Source organism: Cryptomeria japonica, chromosome 10 (assembly GCF_030272615.1).
Source record: "Cryptomeria japonica chromosome 10, Sugi_1.0, whole genome shotgun sequence".
Lineage (NCBI taxonomy): Eukaryota > Viridiplantae > Streptophyta > Pinopsida > Cupressales > Cupressaceae > Cryptomeria > Cryptomeria japonica.
The window spans coordinates 915,376,661-915,403,143 of record NC_081414.1 but is presented as its reverse complement, the minus strand read 5'-3'; the positions used below and the strand labels follow the sequence as shown (position 1 = coordinate 915,403,143).

At 37.1% G+C, this 26,483-nt stretch overlaps 1 protein-coding gene across 1 annotated transcript; it reads left to right on the top strand.

The window, feature by feature from the left end:
- Nucleotides 1-22,766: 22,766 nt before the first annotated feature.
- Nucleotides 22,767-26,143, top strand: LOC131061731 (laccase-12). The gene is made up of 6 exons (XM_057995541.2): nucleotides 22,767-22,919; nucleotides 23,170-23,321; nucleotides 23,400-23,644; nucleotides 24,267-24,395; nucleotides 24,475-25,425; nucleotides 25,530-26,143. Exons 1-6 carry the CDS (start codon nucleotides 22,809-22,811, stop codon nucleotides 25,658-25,660), a joined length of 1,719 nt encoding a protein of 572 aa, XP_057851524.2. The 5' UTR covers nucleotides 22,767-22,808; the 3' UTR covers nucleotides 25,661-26,143.
- The last annotated feature ends 340 nt before the right edge of the window (nucleotides 26,144-26,483 follow it).

Sequence of the window (26,483 nt, the reverse complement as noted above, 5' to 3'; positions counted from 1 at the left end):
CAAGTTTGGTTTATGAGTTTGAGTCTGAGTTTTGGGGTGTGTAGAACCTTGTGTTATGGTGTTTGGGTTTTTTTAAGACTAGTAGAGGTGTTGGAACAAACCCCTGAGTGGTTGTCCTTGATTGGGTGTGTTGAGTTGGGTCTAGTTTTGTATCACCTAGTATGTAGAGGATCCTTTGATGTGTCTCCTTGAGTTGATTTGATCCTTAGGGAGAGTTCTAGAGTTGATCCCTCTACATCAAGTGGTATCAGAGCCTGAAGATCTAGAGATTTGTGGGTATGGCTTTGATAATATCAGAGAGAGAAGATAGTATGTCCTTGTGATTGCAGATAGGAGTTGAACCATCATGGAAGAAGATGAAGAAATGTGGGCAATGTATGCTCAAGGGCATTCTATATTCCGGACACATTGTAAATGCAGGGGTAAGGTATGCAAGGTTGTTTTTAGTAGTGGTTCTCTTGAAAATCTAGTCTCAATAGAGATGGTTGAAAAGTTGAACCTGCCAAGGATACCTCTTGAGTCACCTTACAAAGCATATGGGGTAAGCAATGATCAATGGGTTGATGTTAAAGAGCAAGCATATGTTTCTTTCAGCATTGGTTCATATTATGATACTATTTTATGTGATGTTATGCCTTTGAGTGATTGTCATATGATCTTGGGTAGAGTATGGCCAGTTGGTGTTAGAGCCCTACATGATGGTAGAGAAAATACATATGTTATTAACAAGGATGGACAAAAGTTTGTGATGACTCCATTACAGGATGATCAGGCAACATGGAGAATGTCAAGGTTGAGGTTAATTGCAAGAAAAGATTTCCTAAGGTATGAGGAACATGAGGATGAAGAAAGGAGTAGGTATGAGGTGAAGGAGAACAAGAAAGAACTCCTTGAGAAGGAACAAAGTGAGATTGTGCAGGTGAAGAGTCCATTAATAGGACATGAAGCATGTGAATCTGATAATGAAAAGGTATGTGGATCAGATGAGGCAGAGATGTTGATAAATGAAGAAGCTGATAGGAGTAAGAGTGCTGGTGTATTGTCAATGATAGGGAAAGGATCGCCTAGAGAGGTGATAGTTGAAGATGCAACTGATTTGCTAATAGAGAAAGAGGAGGATAGTGTGATAAAGGATGATGTTGATAGTGCTCATGTGTTTGAGGCTGAGATAGGGATCCTAGAAGAGGATAAAGATTTTAAAAGTGAGGTAAGTTGTCCATTGACCGGGCAAGATTGCAAGGAGCAGCAGATAGTTGATAAAGAGGATGGTGAACCTACTGGTAAAAAGGTTCTAAAAGTTGAGACAGAGGTAGCAGATAGAGATGTTGGTAATGACAGCAAGGAATCAAGTCTTGAAGGGCTTGAATATGCAAGAATGATCTTGGTTGGGACCATGGAATGTCCTTTGGATGTGAGGAAGGGTATAGTACAGCAAGGTACCCCTATAACAATGAGTGGTGAGGCTAATGATGAAGCCTCAAAGATGAATGATAGTTTGGAATGCCAAGAGGAATGGCATGAGATGAGGAATGAGTTGGTAAAGGAAGTTGAGTTGGTTGATGAGTTGATGATGGGCCATGAGAAGGCTAGTGAAAGTATGAGTTCTCCTAGCATGGAGATGAAGTATGTTGCTGATAAAACTATGAGTTGTCTTTGGATGGTAGGTCTGATTATTTTGCAAGTGTATGCTATTATGACAGAGATTTCAAACATGGTGAAGATGATGGATGTTGGTAGAAGTCAGATGATGGAAGGGGCATGCTATTGCCTCTTGTTTTTGATGGTTTTGATGATGAGTAGGAAACCGAGGGTGAAGATGAAAGAAAAGAGTCAGAGTCTCAGATGTTTTGACATATGTGAAGATGCAGGTCAGATAAAGAGCAGATAGAAGCAACCTAATGAGAGTACAAAAATGATTCAAGTGGAAAGAGTAGCAATGAGGAGTCCAAAAGACAACATATGGATAAGACTTCAAGAGGAGGTAGAACACAAACCTAAGGTGAAGATGAGAGAACTTCAAGGAAAAGATAGTGCAGGTTTTTATGCTTATTTTGCAGGTACACCATTTCCAAGGGACTTGGAAAATTTTGAGGCCGGGAGTATGGTGCAGGGGCACTTAAGGAAAGATTGGCCACCATGAGGCCATAAGGAAGATCTATGAGTGGTATTAAGTTGTAAGGTCAAATATGACCATTAATGATGTAATTGATGCTAATAAGGCAATATGAGTCCATGTGATGAGTCATTTGTAGTAAAATTGGCAATGTTGCCATGTTGGGGAAAACAAGGTAAATGGAGTCATGTAGGGGGTTCAAAGGGTAGATATGAGTTTTGTTTAATTTTTTGTGTTTAATAAGGTCTCAAATGACCATATTAATGTAATGGGATAGTCATGTAGCAAGGAAGATCAAAAACTTGTCAATTGACAACTAAAAGTGTCAATTTGACAACAAAATAAGGTGATTAATGCACAAAGGTGGTTAGAGGGGTAGTTAGAGAGGTTTCATTCAGTTTTTGGATTCTAAATGAGTTTAAAACCTCATTCCTATGTGTGGGATACAAGTTTTTATGGTCAAAATTGATTGGTAATGTAAGAGTTTTGAATTTTGAGCAATAAATACATAGTTTTCCTTGAACTTTTGATCAAAAATCTGAACTTGTAACTGCTGTAATTTCATTTTCATAGTACCTTTTGATCTGATTATTTTTGGAGGTGATAGGGAAATTTTTTAACTTTCATTTGGCATTGGTCTAAAGTTTTAATCAATCGTTTTGTACTTTTTATATTGACTGTCCTAAAATCTGCTGTAGGTGACAGTTTAAGAGGGTTTTGAGAGTCATTTTGTGAATCTGACCCATTCTACTTCATGTGGTTACTGTGGCTTGTGGAATGGGTCAGAAATATTGTAAAATATGTGCTTTAATCATTCATGTGCAGGGAAGAACCTGGAGTTGAGTTTTTGATGCCCAAGGGTGTGGGGTTGAGTGAGAAAGAGTGCATTTGGGGTGCCATATTCAAGGTCTGAGCAAAATCTCTTAACAAGTGTTTGGTTTATGCTAGATTATGTTTGTGCAGGTTAAATATGAGGTGTTTGATCCATTAATAGGATCTAGAAGTGTTTGGAGAGTCGGATTTGCGAAGGCCCTAGTTTTGGAGGCCTAAAAGTGAGGGTTTTGGATTCGATTGGGTAAATGAGTGAAGCAGCCCATAAAACCTAGAAAATATTTGATTTGGAACCATTCCCTAAGACTTTTTTTTGGTTTGGAGTTGTGGAGTTAAGTTCTTGAGGGGGTTGCTTTGTAAAAGTGGCCTAATAGGCCTAAAATCCTACATAAAAAGTGGTTGATCCGTACATGTGGTCCAAAGGAGTAATGTCTGGTTTTGGGATATGTTTTATGGCCTAGTAATGGTTAACTAAATATGTAATTTTTTTGTCAAGTGTTTTGGAAGAATTTGGAGAAAAGTTGAAAATACCCAATTTGGAGGGCTACAAGGAATAGAGCCCAGAAGAGCAAGTTTGGTTTATGAGTTTGAGTCTGAGTTTTGGGGTGTGTAGAACCTTGTGTTATGGTGTTTGGGTTTTTTTAAGACTAGTAGAGGTGTTGGAACAAACCCCTGAGTGGTTGTCCTTGATTGGGTGTGTTGAGTTGGGTCTAGTTTTGTATCACCTAGTATGTAGAGGATCCTTTGATGTGTCTCCTTGATTTGATTTGATCCTTAGGGAGAGTTCTAGAGTTGATCCCTCTGAATCAAATAGTTTTTCCTTGTGATTTAGTGCAACATGATATATATCTTGTCTTCCAACTTCAATTCACTGGGATGACTACTTGACAGAGATTGCAGGTTTGTTTGTGTAGTCTTATATTGTAGATTTGGGAGATATCATTGATGAAATTCATCTTCTCTTTGATGAATATGGTCCTTCTTTGATTTTTGTGAGGGAACACTCTGACCCTCTTGTTCATACTCTATGTGATCATTCTTTCGAGGTTGACATGATTGTGGATTCTTATGTACAACACTTGGAGAAGGTCTCTTTATCCTTAGAGGAGACATGTGAGTCTTTGGATCTTGTTCTACATTCATCTCCACTAGATCTTGGAGTTTCCTTTTTAGCAGTGTGCATTAGTACACCACCTTTGGAGGGGGTAACTTTCAGCATCAACATGGGGACACTTGAGCAGTTTTTAGAGATTCCATTCATCTTGAATTTTTTTCCTACATCTTCCCTTCATGATTAGGGAGACTTGATGTATACACCTTTGGTTGTGCTTCTTCCCAAGGGTAGGAACATTTTTTGATGATCGTGGAGTATTTTCTTCATTCAATTTTGAGCTTCTACCATTGGTGCAGATTCTACATTGAGGGGGGGCTACTTGGACTCTATTCTTCTCTCATATGGTGGGGAATTTTTCCTCATATGGAGTTAAATTGTCCTTCACATACTTCTTTGAGAGTTCTTTCTATAGTTTTCATCTCTCTTTCATTTTTTAAATTTTTTTTTTTGGGGGGGAGGGGGGTTTACCCATTGGGTTTTTCTCTCTTTCCCTGCTTTATGAGAGATTGCATTGCATTTAATTTGTACATGGGTACCTAACATAGCCTTATAGTTGGGACCTATCTTGCTTGCTTAGTTGCATTGTATAATTAGGTGCATTCCTCTAAGTTGCAGTTAAGGGGGGTGTTGGTGTAATTATTTATTCATCTTGGATATAATTACACTTTACTTAATTTTAGTTAGGTACATGGATAGCATTTTAGTTTTCATATGAGCCACTTAGGGAGATGTGCATACATTGGGAGTGTTTATGTGTGATATTATTGTTAGTTTATCATATCCACTTATTGTGGGATGATAATTCCACCTTCGGTGGGTGATACACCTCATGTGGAATGTTTTACCATTTCTCCTACCTACCCCTATCCACCTTTGCATCCCATTGAGCCACATGTCATCATTGTGTGCTCTCTTTTCTCTTAGCCTTGCCTTTATAAGCAGCCTCATCATACATTGTATTTAATTTTTAATGATCTAGTTGATCACATTTTGCTCTTGATTAGAATACGGTTTATTCTTATCAAATGTTTAGTCTCTCTTTTATGCTATTCAATGTGCTCTTGATCTTGACTATTTTCAACAAATTCTTACAATTATGAATATTACCTAAGTGACAAACTAGTTAGGTAGAACAACCCATTCACACCAACATCAATATCATCAATCATTATTTATTTAATATTATTAAATATCATCCACCACTAATTATCCATTATCATTAATTATCAATATTTATTAATCATTTAATAAAATAATATTTAATTATTTAATTACTATGAACTAATTATCTAATTAAAACTTAAAATTATATATAATTATTTCTCATATCTTCTGTATTAGTTAACTCATTCTTCAAGTTAGCAACTTTTTCATATAAATTATCCACTTAATTAATTAAATTATTTGTTTTATCTTCTCTAAAGTTCAAAATAGAATCTTCTCTATTAATTCTAGTGAACTTTAATCTATTTCTCTAAATTTATTCCACAACTAGATGGGTTATCTCTTGATCTTTGATCAAATATTCACCTTTCATCCGATCTTAAAAAAATTTACAATTTCATCTTTTCGCTCATCCTTTCTATAATCATGTGTTTTTTAATAATTATATCACTTTGTCATTTTAATAACTTAAAAAATCATTAATTCTATGCTCTTGAGTTTGAGCATCAACATTATTTTCGATCAAATCACATAATGAAATCACTTAAATACTCTCATCCTAAATTTTCAAATTAAATTTGAAAATAAGATTTTAAGTTTGTCTTTTAATTCTTATTTTATTCTCTCAATTTTTTATTGCATACAACAATCAAAGAATATTAATCAAAACATGTCTTGTGACATGTCTAATGACTTTATGGTGCCTATGATTACATATGCAAAGCTTAAGATTATGAAAATATAAGTGTGGTGAAACTTGTCGCTATGAAAAATGCTTCATATTATGACAAAATATTGTAAAACTAGTAAAATACTTGGAGATCAAACAAATATTAAAAAAATAATCTTTGGTTGATACAAGATTGTCCTTACACTATAAATGATCTTGCGTTTGTTAAAGGACTAATCTTTTGATGTACATTATTTCCATTTATATGATTAACTTCATCAAATGTGGGTTTTGTGGTGTTATTGGTATGCTTAATGAACTTATCTACCTCTTTTATTACCAAGAACTTGAAATTAACATTTGAATGTCATGCATCTATTTATTATATGTTGATGTACATATGATAATGATAACAAAACTACTTTCCATTACATGGTCCAAACTTTATTTATCTAATAACTTAAAAAGAGGTAAAGTATGAAGATTAATCTATAAAAATTCCAATGCGAAATCAAAACTCCCTTAATATGATAATTTATCTTAAATACATTGATTTATGATCATAACAAGTAAATATTATTAAAAAAAATACTCATTATCCTCATATTTTAAACATACAAAAGGAATAAGACTTTGGTGATGTAAAAAAGGGCTCAATAATATGTACTATTTATATATAATAACTATACAAAATTGTGAGAATATTTTATTTTCTCAATATTATGCTAAGTCTTTATTGTACTTTTTTTGGGCAATTTCTAATGTAATAAAGTTGATGTATAGGGGATTTCTCTTAAGTAGCTTATGTGTTGCATAAGTAATGCTTTTTGTAAGGTGGTTACGTAGATATCAAGTAATGGAAATATCTGTTAATGGGAACTGACAGATAGGGTAATATCTGTAAAAACTAGCGATTGCTTTCGCTCCTTCCATTTTGAAACCACCGACAGATTTCTTCCACATACGCGTTGATCGACTTCAAAGTTATACATTCAATCTCCCAATCCAGCCTTCATACAATGTTCTACTAAAATATATTTTTATATCTCACGCGTACTAGATTTAATTTATTCTACTATAAAATTTTATTCTGCTTATTTTCTCTTAACGTGAATAATTCACTTGGTGGGACACGGCAAATGATAGTAACATCCAAGACGTTGAAGAGGAGGAGCTGCTATTTCAAGCATGCAACTTATACCAAACGCCATGACTAGAACGGCTAAATATTCCGGGGGAGTCTCCATTTGATATATCTATTAAATTAAAAACTTCTCTTCACAAAAGATTTCAACCTGCATGAATTCAGTACGTCTCCTTAAAGCATGATACACGCGTACTATATTTAATATATAGTACGGCTAAAATATATTTTTATATCTCACGCGTACTATATTTAATTTATTCTACTACAAAATTTTCTTCTGCTTATTTTCTCTTAACGTGAATAATTCACTTGGTGGGACACGGCAAATGATAGTAACATCCAAGACGTTGAAGAGGAGGAGCTGCTATTTCAAGCATGAAACTCATACCAGACGCCCTCACTAGAACAGCTAAATATCCGGGGGTGTCCCCATTTGATATATTTATTATATAAAAAACATCTCTTCACAAAAAATTTCAACCTGCAATTCACATGAAAAAGAATTCAGTACGTTTCCTTATAGCATGATACCAAACCTTCAAGGTAACTGTAAATACTACCAAACCGTCAGATATACAAATAAAATGTGCAAACAAAGGTCAACTAGGTGAATCATAGAGCATATTTTTACACCAAATGTTAAGACATCTGTTTTGTATGTCGTTTGTAGAGTCAATGCCATACACGGATACATTATAAACTTGGTCCTCTATATCCTAGTGTAGTGCATAATATTCTATTGTATATCAAAATATGTGCATTCAAACAATTCTATCATTATATCTCAATATCTCATTATCTAGTACCATTTATCTTATGTGAAGATTAATCTAATTATTGCCTGTTGTTAGGCATTTACAATTGTAGGGGAGGAGATTTGCCCCCTTCAAAGATGATGAATTTTAGAAGGCAAATCATTTTGGCGCTATCTTTTCGAACTTGAACTAAGATGAGTCAACAGATAATAAATAAACTAACTAAAACACAGAATTACAGTGCAGGAATAATAAATATACAAAAACTCAGTTTACAAAATAATGTAATATCAAAAGTAGATTATACCTTCCAGTTAGGGAGCTCTCGGGTTTCGGATGCCAGCACGAGGTGCAGACACCAGTGCGGTGCACTATTGTCTGTATGGCCCGTGGACAGAGGGATTAAAATCTGGTTCTGTGTAGAGCGCCCTATGTACGCGGAATCTGTTCATCACTTGCACACATTGAGATGGGGAAAATTGTTGGGGCTATATAGGGGCCTAGCTCAGTCAGACTCCTATTTAGGTGTTTCCACTGCCACAAACAACTAGATAGATAAACTAGAAAGAGATAAATAAATTGATAATTTGGTAAATTGGAAAATCAGAAATATGGAAATAGAAACTCTGCTATGCTTAATGGAAGCAAACCCCTATTACATGTATTAAATATTGGAAATAATGAATGCACCTAGATAATAGATACAATCAATGGTGCAAAGGACTCATTGCATGTAATGAAAATGGATAAAAGAGAAGACAAGGTGTAAAGTCAAACCCCTTTCTGTTGAAGATGCAAGCGTGACAAAGCTCGCAAGAGTATTATTTGGTAAAAGTCACGACAAGATAGTTGCATCTTGATATTAGTAGAGTGTGTATCCACGAGTATGAAGAGAGAAGGAGAGCAATGAGAGTGTGAGAGTGCAACCAAAGTCCAAGAGTCAAGAACCCAAGTTGGAACCCTTCAAAATGAGCTAGGAAGGGTCTTTAAACTCAGAAGAGGTGCATAGAGTCGTTATGGTGAAATGCAAGCCAAAGAACACACATCGGCCAGCATCTAGCTCTCTGTCTGGTTCAAGATTTCAACAGCTTTTTGAGACATTAGCGCGGCATGCAGACGTCCCCCTGTTGCGCTTTCGTCCATCCAAAAGTAGGCCCAAAGGGGCTTTTAAGGCATTCTGAGGAACTTTGTCTTTTGAATCCAAGATGCCAAAATAACATAATTTTGATCATGGATTTGTCATAAATGCACTAGACGTTATGCATAAGTGTCATAAATGCACTGACCATAATTTAGGACACTACATTTTGCCCCCACTTTAGTGGACTAATCGGGTCCAAGGATCAGTCGCACTAAAGTAGTTTTGAAGGATATGTTCATTAAGCTCATACAGTGCAATAAACATAGTAGATGCAATAAATACTTAGCCAAAAAGGATATTGTAGAAACCACAGAGGTTGAGTCAATGATCACGAGAAATGCCCCCAATTATCCATGAGGAAACCCAATATTTGGTATGATGAATTCCATACTGCAAGACTAGAAAAGTTATCAGCACAGAAAACAGAGGAATCTACTTCAGTGAGAAGAATGCTTATAGAGTGTTAGTATGGATAGAGGAAAAAAATTAGATGAAGGCAAGTATATATTCCCTCATGTTTTCCCCCAGTGAGGCAGGCAAAACAGGAAGGAAAATGAGCCAAAATTGTCCAAAAATGGACAAAAGCCTTTTCAGGCAAAAACTAGGCTATATACTCGAAAGTAGGCCCCAAGGGTCATTGTTACTATACACTATGGGTGTTCTAGCTAAGAATTGAATAGAATCTGAGCAAAAAATTCCATGTAGATGAGAACTTAGGGCTAGCGGGATTGAGGAGTTGCGGACCGTAGTCAGGCAGGGCAGTGAGCCTGACCAGGTACAACTCGAAACATGTCGTGTTCTATATTTTTAGTTCTTTTTTGGAGAATTTTATTCGGATAGCTATGTAGGCGTCCTTGGGACGTGTTGTCGATAGGTCTGCGCACCTTTGTCTTAGATGGGAGTGTTTGTCCAGACAACGCATTGTCGTCCTAAAAGGGCGTTGGCATCCAAAAGATGTGATTTCATCTTCTGGGCGTGCAAGCGTCTTTTGGAAAAGTGGAATCGAAACTAATAACAAATTGTTTGTGTGTAGACATTTCCCGAGATGCAGGAGCATACATTGGGGCACCAGTTGCCGTTGCGAAGTCGAGTAGATGAGTTGTCGGCTATAGATAGATGAATCCTCCATAGAGTAGGTTTACGGTGGACATACATGTTGCCTGAGTTTCAGTTCCATGCCCCTATGCTATGAGCATTGATGGAGAGGTGGGATGTGGATACCATGTCATTCCATGTGTCCACAGGAGAGATTACTGTGACACTGATTGAAGTCTACCACATTCTACGGCTTCCTGTCTGGGGGGAGCAAGTGTCACCAGCAATCCTTTTTGCAGTGGAGTTGGTCAGTCAACAGGAGTGGGCCCTGGGACAAAGGGTAGATGCTACAGGTCATGTATACTTGTGAGCAATGGGTCAAGGATGAGTGTCGATTCCCTTGGTACGACACATTATGATCGTAACCATCGCACGATGGGTACTGACAGACAAGTGTGGTTTAGATTTAACTGTAGGTTTTGTCCCCTTGATCTGAGAGATGGAGGATAGAGAGAGATAGTGTATGCGTGGGGCTATAGTATACTGGCCCATCTATACTATGAGCTCTCCTAGTACATGCACCATGAGTACCAAAGCCTGACAGCATGCGCCCTACTACAGGTCTGGGCATTTGAGCAGATTACTTGCATGGGGTGAGTTGGATTTTCAGCACGGATACCCTTGGACATGCCATAGGCACATGCGTATCCATTATGGCATAGAGGATGGTAGACAGGAGACCTTACTTATTGGAGGGTCACTATCGACTAGCTCAGGATCGGAGATGTGATCTGGCAGCCGTACTGAGACATGGGAGTCTGGACCATAGATCGCACACAGCTCCCGCGGATGTAGAGAGACCATTTCCTACTCGATCACGAGGACCATGATGTCATACTACTAGTGACGATTCATGCGGCAATTTAGACAGGTGTAGACTATTCTACCTATTGTTCCTACCTACACACGATCAGTTGGGAGTGTGTTGTGACCTTGGGAGCTACCCAACCCTACCCTCGGAGATGTAAAAGATAGTCTGCAGGGGAGTGATGATGACAACATCGCCACATAGCTTGATATAGATGATGTCGAAGTCACGTCGGGGTTCGTAGGTTGGTGGGGCAGATTAAGTTCGACACCAATCTTTCTAACAGATGTAGAGGGAGGGAGATGTTGGAGCTCTAGGGGGAGACAATGATGACCAAGCCTCTATGAGCGATGAGGGTGAAAGGCCATAGTGGAGACAGCAGATGAGGAGTCCGAGTCTAGACCGAGTTGTACCGGCTGTTAGGCTCTTCCAACATTACCAATTGCACCACCAACCACACCATGAGTGTGACCAGTAGCAACAATGACTTTGGAGGGATCCTCTAGTAGGGTGCCTCTGCAAGATCCAGAGTGGTAGAGCAGCGATCCTAGTATGTACTTGTAGTTTCAGTTGATGTACTTTAGTATTTTCTTTGTATATGGAGAGATTTTTGGACAGGATGGATATTGATGTGAAATTTTTTGTGCCTATCGAGAGTATAACTGAGTGGTTGAGATTCATCCACTAGGTGCTTGCAAAAGTCCCTGATGTGCAGACCTAGGGTCCTATGTTGGATGTCTATCAACCCCTCCAATCAGTAGTGAGACATGTGCAACTATTTTAGCCTGTAGCATAGCTATGGACAATATATGAGGAGGGTTGAGTTGAGCTGGTGTAGGGAGCAACACAACTAACCACTATGATGAGGCAATGGGTTGAGGACTTGTAGGAGTCCTGCACTGCTATCGGAGAGAGAGCTCGGGAAATGACGCAAGCTAAGAGTGTCAAGAGAGCACATGATTCCTTGCAAAGCCAGGTCGATGACCTTCGGTAATAGGTCAATGCTGCACAGAAGGGCACCACAGGTCACTTAGACCACCCCCAAGTGCGCCAGTTGATGGGAGATCTTGAGGCATCATGCTAGTGAGAGATGGAAACATGAGAAGAGTTGATGACACAATGGGAGATTATTGCTGAGTTACGAGTAGAGTTGAGGGGTCTATGATCGTGGAGCACCACTGTTGTGAGATCATAGTTGGCCTCAGTTAGACAGCCTCCATGCCACGACCAGGATCCACTAGCACCAACAACCTTGGGGACACGTCTAGTAGAGCATTCATGACACATTTTTTGATTCATTCCATGTATAGCATTGTTTTTTTTCATATATATACACAAATGTATTTATGTATGTCAGAGACACATATGACAACATCACGTGTTTTTGTAGTGATGCGATACATGTACAATGATATGATACATTACACACACACACACACACACACACACATATATATGAGATTCGATATTGTGTTTCTATCTTGTGTTCTCATTGATGGATGTTGTTGTTATTTTATAGGCTCATGTGATGGATTATTTAGATATAAATACTTATCATGATTTAAGTTATATATGGTCATATGCACAATTAAATCTTATAATGAGGTATGTAGAGATACAACACATGTAAATTCGTGCACACACATAGATGTAATAATGCATAGTCACTTCATAACACAAAGATGAATGTCATGTGAATGAAGGATATGTGTCAGGACATGACCCCCCATAGGAATCTAAGTATCATGCGCAAGGCACATACTATGCATCTTCTACACATAATATCTATGTAGGTGTGCGACATTGATCGGCTCTTTAAGAGGAGTACCATCCATGGAGGATAAACCATAGGTACTAGAACCATAAACAGAGGTGATGATGTGTGGACCTAACCAATTCAGGATAAATTTCCCTCTTTGGTTAGGTGGTGCATTAACATTTATCTGGTTCTCATAAAGAACCAGGTCACCTATCTTAAAGGTTTGAGGTATCACACTTTGGTTATATTGTTTGGATAAAGACTTTTGATAAGCTTGAAGATGTTGAAAGGCCTTTAAGCAGTGCTCATCTAGATATTCAAGATGATTTAAATGAAGTGTACGATAGGAATCATTAACAATAACCCCTTTTAAGGAGACCCGCAAAGAGGGAATATCCAATTCAAGAGGCATAATAGCATTGGTACCATACACAAGGTTGTAGGGCGTCATTCTTGTAGCTATACGAACACTAGTGTGATAGGCCTATAACTGTATACTAACTGCAAATGTCAATCCTTAACATGTTTAGTGATAGTCTTGCGTAAGATCTGTTAAATGGTTTTGATAGATGCTTTCGCTTGACCATTAGATTGTGGGTTGTAAGTGTAGAAAAGCGGTGTTGAATGTGAAATTTTTCAAGAAACTGCCTAACTTCCTTGTTCTTAAAAGGTGTACCATTATCAAAAACAAGGGTAGTAGGCAAACCAAATTGAGAAATGATTTTATCCATGATCAAGCCACAAATCATATCAGCAGTAGTCGATCTGAGTGGCATTCCCTCAACCCACTTCGTGAAGTAATCTACAGTGGTGATAATGAAGATGTGACCTTTAGATGAAGGGAGATATATCTTTCCAATGATGTCCAATCCCCAAGTCTAGAAAGGCCATGGAGAGACTTGAATATGGAGCTTCTACGCAGGGGCTTGAATCAAGTTTCTATGTTGTTGACATTGGGGCCACTTTTTGACAAAGGAAAAGGAATCTTGTTCCATAAATTTCTAGTAGTACCCCATGTGGATCAATTTGTGTATCAAAAATTTTCCTCTGAAATTCCCATCTCCAGAGCTAGATGGGCTTGTTGAAGAGCAAGGGGGATCTCATCTTTTGTTAGACATCACAAAAGAAGACCGTTGTATGATCTTCTATAAAGCATGTTAGATAGGATAATGTAACAAGTGGGCAACTTTTGAATTTACACGTGTGAACTTTTGCTGGAATCATCAAGAAAACTTCTGGATTGTAGATAATTGAAAATGTATGAGAACCATTCTCCCGAATTGACATGGGCACACATAATGTCATCGAATTGATTTTGATTAGATACGGCTAGAGAGCGAAGGACTTGTACCACAAAGTGGTATTTTTCCTAACCAAAGTCTGTGCCTATAAGGGAATTAGTGCTTGCCATTGCATCTGCATGATGATTCTCCCTCCGTGAGATGCTATCGATCGTGTAAGTAGTGAATTGCTTTAGTATGGTCAATACAAAATCCTTATACTAAGACAACTTCAACTTATTAACAAAATAGGCACCCATCACTTGGTTTACAATAAGTTCAGAATCTCCATGGATGTGGGTGTTCTTTACACCCATGGCAATCATGACATGGAGTCCTACGATCAAGGCCTCGTACTTGCCAATGTTATTGGTACAATGAAATTCTAAACAGAAAGAGAGAGGAACTAGACTTCCTTCAGGTGGGATAAAAGCACACCTTCGCCTGAGCCAGTTTGACACCTTGAACCATCAAAATACATGTCCCACATGGAGTCCTGGTTAATGATCAAAACATCCTCATTGGGGAAGAGGTCTAAAGTGGGAAAAGACTTGTCTGAGGGAGTGTCAGCTAACTAATTGGCAATGAATTTCCCTTTGATTGACTTCCAAGTTATGAAATGCAAGTCAAATTCAAAGAGCAACATCACCCACTTGGCCAACCTTCCCGAGAGATCAAACTTTGCAAAGAGGTGCTTGAGGATATCATTTTTAGCAATAACCCATGTTTCTGCATGGAGGATGTAGCATCTCATCTTCTAAGTCATGAAGACAAGGGACAAGCACTATTTTTCCATAGTAGAATATCGGGTTTCATATTCTATTAAAGTGCAACTGATGTAATAGACTGCTCTTTCCTATCCTTCATCATCAAGTTGGGCTAATAATACCACCAAAGCATGAGATGAAATTGAAACATACAGGAAAAAAGGTCTATCGGACATAGCTAGCATTAGGATAGTGGGATTATCTAGGCAATCCTTGATGGAATCAAATACGTTTTGACATTCTTTGAAATGGGTATCTTTCTTCAACAATCGCATAAAAGGGAGGGTACGATCAGCAAATTGTGCCACAAACCGACGAATGGCCTAGATCTTCCTCTGCAAGCTACAAAGATGAGAGGTATTATTAGGTGGAGGAAAGTTCACAATAGCATCTATCTTATCTGTATCTATTTCAATTCTTTGGTGGGAGACAATGAATCCTAGGAGCTTCCCAGTGTCAAAACCAAAGACACACTTAAGAGGATTCAGTCTCATTTTATACAACCAAAGTCTTTCAAAGACCAAATGGAGATTTTCAATACACATTTAACGTGCTAAGGATTTTACTAAGATATCATCAACATAGTCGTCTAAGACCTTATGGATAAAATCATGGAATATCAAGGTCATGGCTCGTTGATAAGCTCCTATTTTCTTCAACCCAAACGACATGACAATATAGCAAAAGATCCCCCAAGGGGTTGTGAAAGAAGTTTTATATTGATCTTCTGGGTTAATATAGATACGGATGAGAGTAAAGAATAATATGGGATGGAATCTACAATCATATTGATATTTAGGAGAGGAAAGTCATCGTTGAGGGAGGCTTTGTTCACATCCCAAAAATCAATGCAAATATGGATGCGACCATCACATTTTCTTATTAGGACAATGTTCAAGATCCAAGGTGAATAGTCAATGGGGTGGATAAAGCATAAAGCTAGCTTTTAGGAGCTTCTCTATCTCGGCCTTGACTAATAAAGCCACCTTAGGATTTATCTTTCAAATCTTTTGCTTCACTAGTTTAGCATCAAGACTAAGCACAATGTTGTGTACCATAATGGAATCATCAATGCCAAGCATCTCTTCGTAAGACCAACCAAAGATGTTAGAGAATTGATGTAGTAAGTTAGATAATTCTATGAATTCTTCAGAGGATAAGAATTTTCCCACTTTTATGACCTTGTTCAGAGTCTTATCGCTCATGATGATGTTAGTAGTTTCTCCACTAAGGAGCACACTATGGTCTTATGGATGAGGTATAGACATTTATTCTTCATTATGAGATATAGACACCCCTGTGAAATGGATTCCCCAAAGTATGCCTGGGTATTCAAGAAATATGGGAATTGACACTTATGATGATGAGAGGACAGCCCATCATATGCACCCAAAAATTACTTCAAGGATTCTTCCGAAAGGAAAAGATCCAAGGGAATCTTGTTAGGTGATACACCAACATTGATGAGTTCCTGATGAACAAGCTTTAAAGGAATGGGATCAACCGAAATCATGTTAACACTTACCCATGGTTTTGCCTTTCAAATCGTATGACAATATCCTAGTCTAGTATTGTGGTGATGAGGTTCGGCCTCCAAAGGAATCTGAATACCTTGTTCATTAACTGTTCCACAACCCTTTCCATCATACCCAAGCTGAGACACAAGCTTGTATCCAGAACCATAGATGTTTTGTAATTCTTTGAATGAAGGTGGTTTCATATAGAAAAGGTGATCGACGTGATAAGCATCACCTGGCTTTATAGATGCATAATCATCTTTCATAGTCAAGGTGAATGAAATCTTAGGAAAGCCTAGATGGAAGGGTTCTATTTTGTACTCACAACCATGAGAGTCAATAAAATCCGAAGAACCCTAATCATCACCCAAACATGCATTTACTTTTGATGGAGAAGGTGATTCAGTTGGGGAAGGTTTTTCGGATGTAGACTCCAATGTCTTCAGATTAGGAGTATCTACCTTTGGGTATTTTTCTTTCGAAGAATCCTACTTTTTTGGTGAAATCTCCCTTTTAACAACTTCCTTAGTGACTTCTTCCTTCTTGCACTCTTCCTTTCTAGGGGATGAGACAAAAGAAGAAGTTGCGATCGAAGTAGACAAAGTGGGCATATAATTTTAAAATGAAGGTGTAATAGAAGCCTGACTGACTGTGGCTATTTCACATAACTGCATAGCCTCATGATCAGCCTTAATCATGACAACCTAATTATTAGCTACAAACTTCATGGATCCATGAAGTGTAGATGAAATATCTCCCAAAGCATGTAGCCATGGTCTGCCTAAAAGAAGATTGTATGATAAAGGGCCTGGCATAACGTGCACAAGGATTGAAATAGTGATTGGTCTAGCCTTCAAGGTGTAGCATCCTAAAATTGTGACGCTTGCAATTTCGACTGCATTTCGGTCTTCACGATGGCGACGCAACACGCAACCTGAATGGAGACCCCGAAATCTGATTACGACACTGAAAACTGCATTTTTCAAGCACCCTGGCCTGAACCTCCTTGCACCCTGCTGTCCCGGGAGGTGGGACCAGAGCGCCCAGCGCCCTGGTCCTTCAGGACCAGGGCGCCCAGCACCCTGGTCCCCCAGGACCATGGTGCCTAGCGCCCTGGTCCCTGGGTCCTATTTTGGGCCTGGTCTCCTTTGGACTTCGGGTCTTTTTGTTTGCAATTTGGAAAATAAACTTTCCTGGTCGGCCTAAGGTCAGGAAAATCAGTCTATCAGCCCTAATTGACAAGTATATAAACTACATTTTCCTCTTTCATTCGATATTATGGGAAAAGGCGTGGAAATTGTACTCAAGCATTCAAGCATTCAAACATTCAAGCATTCATTCCAAGTCTCCATTCAAGGCTAAGTGTTGCATTCAAGACAAGGATTCAACCATTGAAGAGGAGATCACTTACTACATACTACATACAACAACAACATACAACATCTATACCTTCGCACATAAGGATACAAACATCCTTAGAACAAGGTATTAGTACTTGTTTTACAGTCATTTACATTTACAGCACTTGCTCATTTCTTGGTTAATTCCAAAACCGGGGTTTGACCTAATGGCAAACCCCTAATCCCTAACCCCCCAATCATCTTCGCTTTTCTATGTGTAGGTTGCAGGTACGCGGCTGAAATTGAAGATCTGGAATCCTTGTGCAGAGACGAACAGATCCCCCTTCATTTCGCAGATTTTTCGGAGGACCGTGGCACCGGGCACCATCGTCCCGACAACTTTTGCTCAAATTTGCAGGACAGCACCGTATCGACATTTTACTGCTAATTCCAGGTCCGCAGCTTCATCCTATATCCCTATCTCAGTTTATAAGCGAATCTTTGTCACTTTCTATGCATTCCTAGCTTAATTCTTCTATGCACATTCTTTACGAAAGAGGGTAGCCTTGCTGTCATAACCCTTGAAATGCATTTAGCATCCAATCTTGCATTGTGTGGGATTGGATCTTGTGGGTTTCAACCCCTCTTTTGAATGTAAAGTCTCTCCCCTAAGTGAAAACCATCAACCCTAGTGAACCTCCCTTCTCTCTCCTTGGAGTTGGAAGAGGGGAGAGCAACTAGGGTTCGATCGTGATTTTCCACTTTACATTTTGGTGAACCCGACGTGAACATCCTTTCTGATTATTCATAGTTAGATCTGAAAATTGGATTCCTTGATTACATTTCCATGTTTGATCTTTTGCAAAATTTTAGAGGTTAATTGCATAAAAACCCTAAATTTTCTTTTTAGGTAATTAAACTTGTGAAATGTTTAATTATTAATGCTTGTTTCAGATCTGCCCTTCTATTACAAATTATCAATTCATATCTATGCTTTAATTTTGAAAATTAAGTGGTTAAGTGTCAAAACCCTAATTTTTGAAACCCTCTTGATTCAACCTTTGTCCGACAATTTCACTGATCAAAACATTTCCAAATTAGCTGTAACTTTGGATTCCGCAATAAAATCACAATATCTTTCATCCCTGAAAATTTGGAAAAAAGTTGCGAGGACCGTGTGCACTCCGAGCGCCATCGTCCTCGACATTTTTTCTGAAATTTCGGGAGCGAGATCTTACTGTATTTTCCTGCTAAAATCCAGAATTTTGGCTAATTTTATCAATTTTAACACCTTCAAAATTACAGTCAAAGTTGGTCTTGTGATTGCTTGGATTAAGGCTTTTAAACATTCAAAAATCATCGAAACTGAAATTTTGTGTCAAAATTGTGTTCTTACTATCCTAAATCTGAAAAGTGTGTTTGCATTCATTCGAAATTTCAGTGCTTTATTCAAATTCTTGCATTTTGTGACTTTTGAAATTAAGTGCTTAATTACAACAACTTCAATTTCCGCTTTCAAAATTAAATTTTGCGTGAAATTGAGTCAACTTTTGAATTTCAAAACTTGCATTGCTTTCGGTATTCCCTCTAAAATCATAAAATTCAAAATTTTAGTTTCCCTCTCTTTTTCAAAATTTAAATTTTTGCATTTTTCGACAATCTTGGTAGGGTTCAATTTTGAAATTGCAACTTTAATTTGGCCTACCTACAGATCGTAAAATCACTCAATTTTTTCATATTAGCTTTAAAATCATCATACCTTTCATCCCTGCAAATTTCGAAAAAAGTTGCAAGGACCGTGTTGCACTCTGAGCGCCACGGTCCCGGACATTTTTTCCGAAATTTCGGGAGACTATCGTGATTGCATTTAACAGCTTAAATCCAGAAGATTGGCTGATTTTACTGAAAATTGCTACCTCTAAATTCAAAACTTTCTCTCTCTCTCTAGTGCATGAGTTTTACAACAATAAGCCCTACTTACACTATTCCCATTAGATGAAGCCGTAGAATTAAGTCTTTCCGAGGTTTAATTACCGAGGAGATGGAACCTAATTTGAATAGCCTTTTTAACGAGGACATGGGTAATTCCTCTAATCCTCCTAATGATGAAGAAGCTCTCCATGAGGTTTCTGAAGAACAAATTTTGAAATTGGATAACCAATTTGACGATTTTTGACACTAGATGTCTCAAGAATACCCCGATAGTCAAGCTCTTCCTTTAATTGAGGGTCTAAAACGTATGCTTCAAAGTGATAAGAATGGAATTGATATTTTGCGTGGTATTGCACACATTGTGGGTTCGAATGTGATGCCTATGAAGAGTTGTGCCGAAACTTTAGGTTATACACAACCTCCTACACAAGTCAATCATTCTATTCCTTTGATGACTTCTATTGCTAGCATACCTGCCTTTACATCAAACATAATGACCACTTCTATACAAGACATTCCTCCTATGATCACTAGTCATGGGGGCAATCCCCCTTCTTCAATCAATCCTCTTCCTTCATTTAATCCGACTTCTTCATTCATTCCTTCAATGAGTGTTCCTATTACATCTTCACAAATGAACATGACGCAAGGGGGCAATTCATTTAACCATTCCATTCCTCCTTGTAGTGTTCCTCTTGTCCAATCATCCCCTATAATTGACTATCATAGAGTCCCACCACCTTACTCTTTACCTTCTTTCAATAACATAACACCTCCATCTCACTTTCATGCCTCAAGAATTATGCCTCCCTCTTTTCTCTAGAACCAAGAAAACCTATAGTGCATCTTGTACTCCCATGATGACATTTCAATCCACCACCATGTTATTTCTCTAGAGAATCTCTTTCATCCTACTACTTTTTCCGCTCCCTACACATAAAATCTATCTCACTAAGATTTGTTGATAGTTTATCCTCTAATGCCCTATAATCCCAATCAATCTCCCTTTGCCATGGTACATTTTCCTATCCTTGTACATATACCCATCTCTATCCATAATCATCACCATCTCTAGCCACATCTATATACTTTGAATTGAATGAGCTCAATGAACTTAATTTATTATAACTACTAATTATACTCTCCTCTTATCCTCTCTCCTCTTCACCAATCTCCTCATCTTCACCCTCCTCTCTCCCCTCCACCTTTAAATTTATCTTCTAGACATCTTTCTATACCTCCTTTTCTTCTACTCTTATCTAAGATCCTACAACACTTCATGCACACAATACTCATCTTCATACTACTCTACCTCATCTCACAATCTCTCTCTTCTTGTCCCCACACCTTCTTAGTGACTCCCTTGATCTAATCCTATTTAAATTCTATGCAGGAAACTATTCATTGCACTATTGAATGCTGCCTACACTATTATTTATTTGAGCCTTTCAATATAAAGTCTTCACCTTGGCATGTGATTCCTTTAGCAGATTGGTCTAAGAAAGATGGCTATGTTGTAATGAATATGAAATTCTTTTAGAGTAGAAACCTTATTCAACATTAAGAAAGGGATAAAATAAACTCCATTTCTTACAAGATCTTTTTGATATTCATTTCTTTATGTATATACTAAATCTATAGGTTTTTTTTCAATGTTCTTGTGAAAATATAAGTGCAAGCTAATCAATTCATTCTTTATGTTGTTCCCTTATAGGTGCTTCTAATCCAATCAAGTATATAACATTGTATGGAATCACACACCTCTCACTCTCATACCCATGTTAGTTCTCTTCTCAAGGGTGCCAACATGAACACAATCATAATGGTTGTAGACATGATTCTTTACCTAATGTATACCTAAAGAGAACAATCATCATGGTTGGTTTCACCAGTCTCATCTATTTTTCATTTTATTATAGTCCTATGATATGGGTGCTCTTGGTTGGCTGGCTAATGGAAAATTTCCTTTCATAGTAGTGATTATATATCATGCTAAAAATGAAGCTTTGCAACTAGCTAAAGAGCAATATAATGGTGAAGGAGCTATTGTGAGTTATAAGTCAATTCTCGATTGTGAGGACTTTCTTGATAGATAAGTCAAGTGTGATGATTGCAATTTTCTTTTATCATTTTTAATTTATATTTCTTATTTTTTAACAATTTAACTACCTATTTACATTATACTTATTAGCACCTTTTTATGACATTTTCTTTCCTTAACTTTAAAATCATTCCACTTACTTTTTTAAATATAATGAATATTAGTTTGTGCAAATAATATAAAAAGTATTTATTCATCGAAAAATCTTGGCAATCAATCAAAAGATCACAATATGATATCTAGATATAGAAGCAACTATATGAGCACATGCATCCAATTACTTTTAGTCATTTGGAATTTAGTTCAACAACAAATCACACCATAATTTATAAACTTTTAAATTATTAAGTGTATCTTACAAATTATTCAAATAATATTATTCGAACGACTTTTTAAAATTATAATCTAATAAATATTTTATAAGAATAATATATAAATGACTAACTTGTCAAATTAAAAAATATCTTATCAATCATTCAAAAGAATTTACTCCATCCTTTAAAAAAATGATATAATAAATAATGTGTTATAATAATAATATATTAAAGACTTACGTATCACATTAAAAAATCCTTAGAAAAATAATATATAAAACAGTTAGGAATCATTCAATAGAGCATAGAAATAATATTTTATAAAACTAATGTAGAAAACCCAAAGAAATCGTTCAAAAAATTATTATATGAAACAATTAGGTAGGAATCATTGAAAAGAGCATAGTAATAATATTTTATAAAACTAATATAGAAAACCCTAAGGAATCATTCGAAGAGCATAGTCTAACACCTAGTCTAATAACTAGCTAAACCGCTGCGGTATATTCAATAATGTGACACCATATTTTGAGATTTGATTCACAAAAGTAAATAATAAAAAAATTGGGCCCACTTGGAAAATAACTAATTAAATGGACGGTGTGACGTTCCAACAACTAGCATGTAGAATTCTTTGAAGTAATTCACATACCAACACTTCTTTTGGGAGGAAGAAACGCTCAGACAACAATTTATCTACAAAATGTTATCTAGTATGTCAATCCTCAGCGTACAGCAATTCAATAACAACAATACAACAATACAATAATACAAAATTTAGTCACATCTGCTTCAAATTTTGTCTTCGTTTACCTGTATCACGCAAGCTGTTACGTTATTCCTTTGAACACTGCTATCAAATTAGTTTATATAGAGTGCTCAAGGGTTCAATATGGAAAGAGCGCTTTTTTTCTATACTTGAGATTCAGTCTCAACGAAAGGAGATTCTGTTCTGTGAATATGTTGATAATGTCGAAGTGGGATTCAGGAAGTTTTCTACTGTTGCTCGCTACATTCATTGGCCTTTTCAACAATCTGGCGAGGGCAAACGTTCATCACTATACATTCGTTGTAATTTCACTACTTCCTTTTCAAAATTCGTTCTTATTGAGATTTTAATTGATGTGTATCTCATTTTGAAGGTGTATTTGAGTTAACAAACAAGCCAAATCTAAATTGTTCAGATCTAGAATGAGAAACTTTAACTGTTTCTAGTGCTTGATCATATATAGACTTTGTAGAGGGTACAGATCAGGCCAGATCATAGTTCCATTGAATGAAGATATTTGACTCAAATCTTTTTTTGTTTATATATGTGCAGATTGAACGGACGCCTATTACTAGGCTATGCCAGACACATAACAAAATCACAGTGAATGGACAGTATCCTGGTCCTACTCTGCATGTACGCAATGGTGATACTCTTATCGTTAAAACTTATAACAGAGCCCAGTATAATGCCACCATCCACTGGTAAAGTCTGCATCTCAAAGGTGTTGTACACTGTGAATTGCTTTTTTTATACAGTACTGATGGTCTAATTGTTTTTAGGCATGGAGTTAGACAGCTTGGCACAGCGTGGGCTGATGGAACTGGGTATATTACTCAGTGTCCCATTCAGCCACATGGGCGTTTTACATACAGATTCACCATTGTTGGACAGGAAGGAACCTTGTGGTGGCATGCCCATGTCTCATGGCTACGTGCAACAGTTCATGGAGCACTAGTCATATATCCCAAAAGGGGAAGTCCTTATCCCTTTCCACAACCCTATGCCGAGATTCCTCTTGTGCTAGGTAAACATTTTTATGGATTTCCATTTCTAATTTTAGATGACTGTCTTCTGATGGAGATTCTACATTAGAAATTGGATTTAATAGAAAGTAATACAGTGGAAATGATAACTGATTAAAGGAATCGACTGATGTTTAGATTGAATCAGGTTTGATTCAATATTTTTGATATAAATTACAAGAAGAAAACAGTTTCTGTGATCAATTTTGCTTTATAATATATTAATAATATAGAACAAATTATTGGAGCTTTATAGTATATCAATATAGTGCAAATAATCTGGAGCTTTACAGTATAACAAAATTAATATCAAAATTTGGCATAATGATTACACATTTGGGTTTATATTTTCTTTATCAAAGTTTGGCAAATTGGTTACACCTTTGGGTTCATATTTTCTTTATCTAAAATTGTTTTCGCTTTCATTGATAGTTAGGTATTTATTCTACAAGTACCTAAATTTGTAAAGTAGAAAAAGGACTTGACATTCCATGTTTATCATTCCTTATGCATTTTATCCTCCTAAATTTGTAGAGTAGAAAGAGGACTTGGCATTGAATGTTTTATCATAACTTATGCATTTTGTCCTCCTAAGTTTTCATTTAGTCGGCATGTATTAAATAGGTGACTGGTGGAATAGCGATCCTGAAGTTGTTGTAAGGCAAGCAATTATATCAGGTGGTGCACCAAATATATCTGATGCATTTACCATCAATGGGCAGCCAGGAGACCTGTATCCTTGCTCGACATCAGGTGCTCACAAAAAATAGCTAAACTAATTTTTGCAACTTATCATGGAAGGAATCGATAGTGACACCATTTTTGCATGTAGGAACATTCAACATGTCTGTAAAACAGGGAAAAACTTACCTTCTACGGATTGTGAATGCTGCACTCAATAGCCACCTATTTTTCAAGATAGCATCACACAATCTCACAGTCGTTGCTGCAGACGCTTCCTACACAAAGCCATACACAACAGATGTTATGTTTATAACACCAGGCCAGAGTACAGATGTTCTCCTCACAGCCAATCAACCAGTAGGTAGATACTACATAGCTGCCAGTGTATACACCACACAACCAGTAGGCTACTTTGATAATACCACCACAACTGCCATTATAAACTATGAGGGCTCTAAGTCATCTGCCACTCCAATCCTCCCACAGCTGCCAGTATACAACGATACGGCCACTGTGACTGTATTTAGCCGAGCATTACGAAGCCTAGCTTCACCAGAGCACCCGATAGATGTTCCACAGACTATAGACAAGAGCATTGTGACAACCGTAGGGCTGAATTTGCTTCCATGCCCACTCCCACCTGGTATGAATTGTAGCGGGCCTAATAACACTAGAATAGCTGCCAGCATGAACAATATCTCTTTTGTTCTGCCTGATATTGCCATCTTGCAAGCTTATTATTTTGGCATCAATGGCATCTTTACTATAGATTTCCCTTCAAATCCCCCACTTGTGTTCAACTATACTGGGGATAATATCCCTAAAACTATCTGGGCACCAACTTTTGGCACAAAAATAAAAGTGTTCAATTATAATGATACAGTTCAGGTTGTGTACCAGGGAACAAATATCTTCCAGGCAGATGACCATCCGATGCATCTTCATGGTTATGATTTTTTTGTGGTGGGACAGGGTTTTGGAAACTATAATGATCAAACAGACCCGCTCAATTTCAATTTGGTTGATCCGCCACTAAGGAATACTCTTGGGGTGCCTCTGAGTGGCTGGGCTGCAATCAGATTTAAAGCTGACAACCCAGGTAATTATTATATAGCTTTAATCCCTTTGAGAATTAACGTACTTGTCTTGAACATGAATTTAGGATAATATATGTAATAGAGTGAATGGTTATTGTTAATGCAGGTGCTTGGTTTTTGCATTGTCATTTTGATGATCATTTGACATGGGGTTTGAATACGGTGTTTGTGGTGAACAATGGCCCAAGTTACTCGTCAAGTTTGGAGCCACCTCCTCCTGATCTTCCAAGATGCTAGAATGTTAGTCCATAGAATGTGTGCCACACCAACACCATATATTTTATGGGTTCTGTTAGGTAATATATTAAACAAAGAATTAGTGCTCAACATGACTTGAATTGAACAAGTCAAACTAAGAAATCAGGGTAATGTCTATTCCTTATATTGGATATTCGATATACCATGTAATCCATATTTTCGTTTTGCCCTTGTTATTCAATTCCATGAAAATGTAATAATTTTATTGTTTATTAGTTCTGTAGTGCTCCTCTACAAGGAAAATGAAACATTATCTATGGAGTTTTGGATGTCGGTGTTACAATGGTTTAATTGGTGAAGATCACCGTTTAATGCGAAGGATAAGCTTCGAAGAAAAAATAGGAATGAAAAGAGGTGCTTAGCAATTTTGGTTGACTTACAAATATGTTTAGAAAGAAAATAATTACACTGTAGAAGCATTTACATATATTAATTTATTCAAAAAGACTGTGTTACACGATACGATATTATCTTTGTGACACTAAATATATTCTCCTTTCCTCTTACACCTAATTTCTAATTTTTGCTGTTGTGCTAATAAATATAATTGAGATTTCTTTTAAGGTAAGTGGAGATGAGCTTATCTTGCTTGACTAGCAAGTCTAGTGCCTATGAAGTGATAGAAGTTTATATACATATCAAACATGCTATGATGATGTAGTAATGTAGACTTCTTTAGAGCTTTCTAAAGGGAATTCAATTATTGAGTCATTTTTGTCAATACATTTGATAATTCGAATGATTCTTGACACTTTCTCCTTATAGTGATATTTTTGATATTCATATATAAAAATCTTTAACT

Coding starts and splice junctions, on each gene's coding strand:
- LOC131061731 (XM_057995541.2), top strand. CDS start 22,809: ATGTTGATAATGTCGAAGTGGGATTCAGGAAGTTTTCTACTGTTGCTC. Junction 24,396..24,474: donor GTATCCTTGCTCGACATCAG/GTGCTCACAAAA, acceptor TTTTGCATGTAG/GAACATTCAACATGTCTGTA. Junction 25,426..25,529: donor ATTTAAAGCTGACAACCCAG/GTAATTATTATA, acceptor TTGTTAATGCAG/GTGCTTGGTTTTTGCATTGT.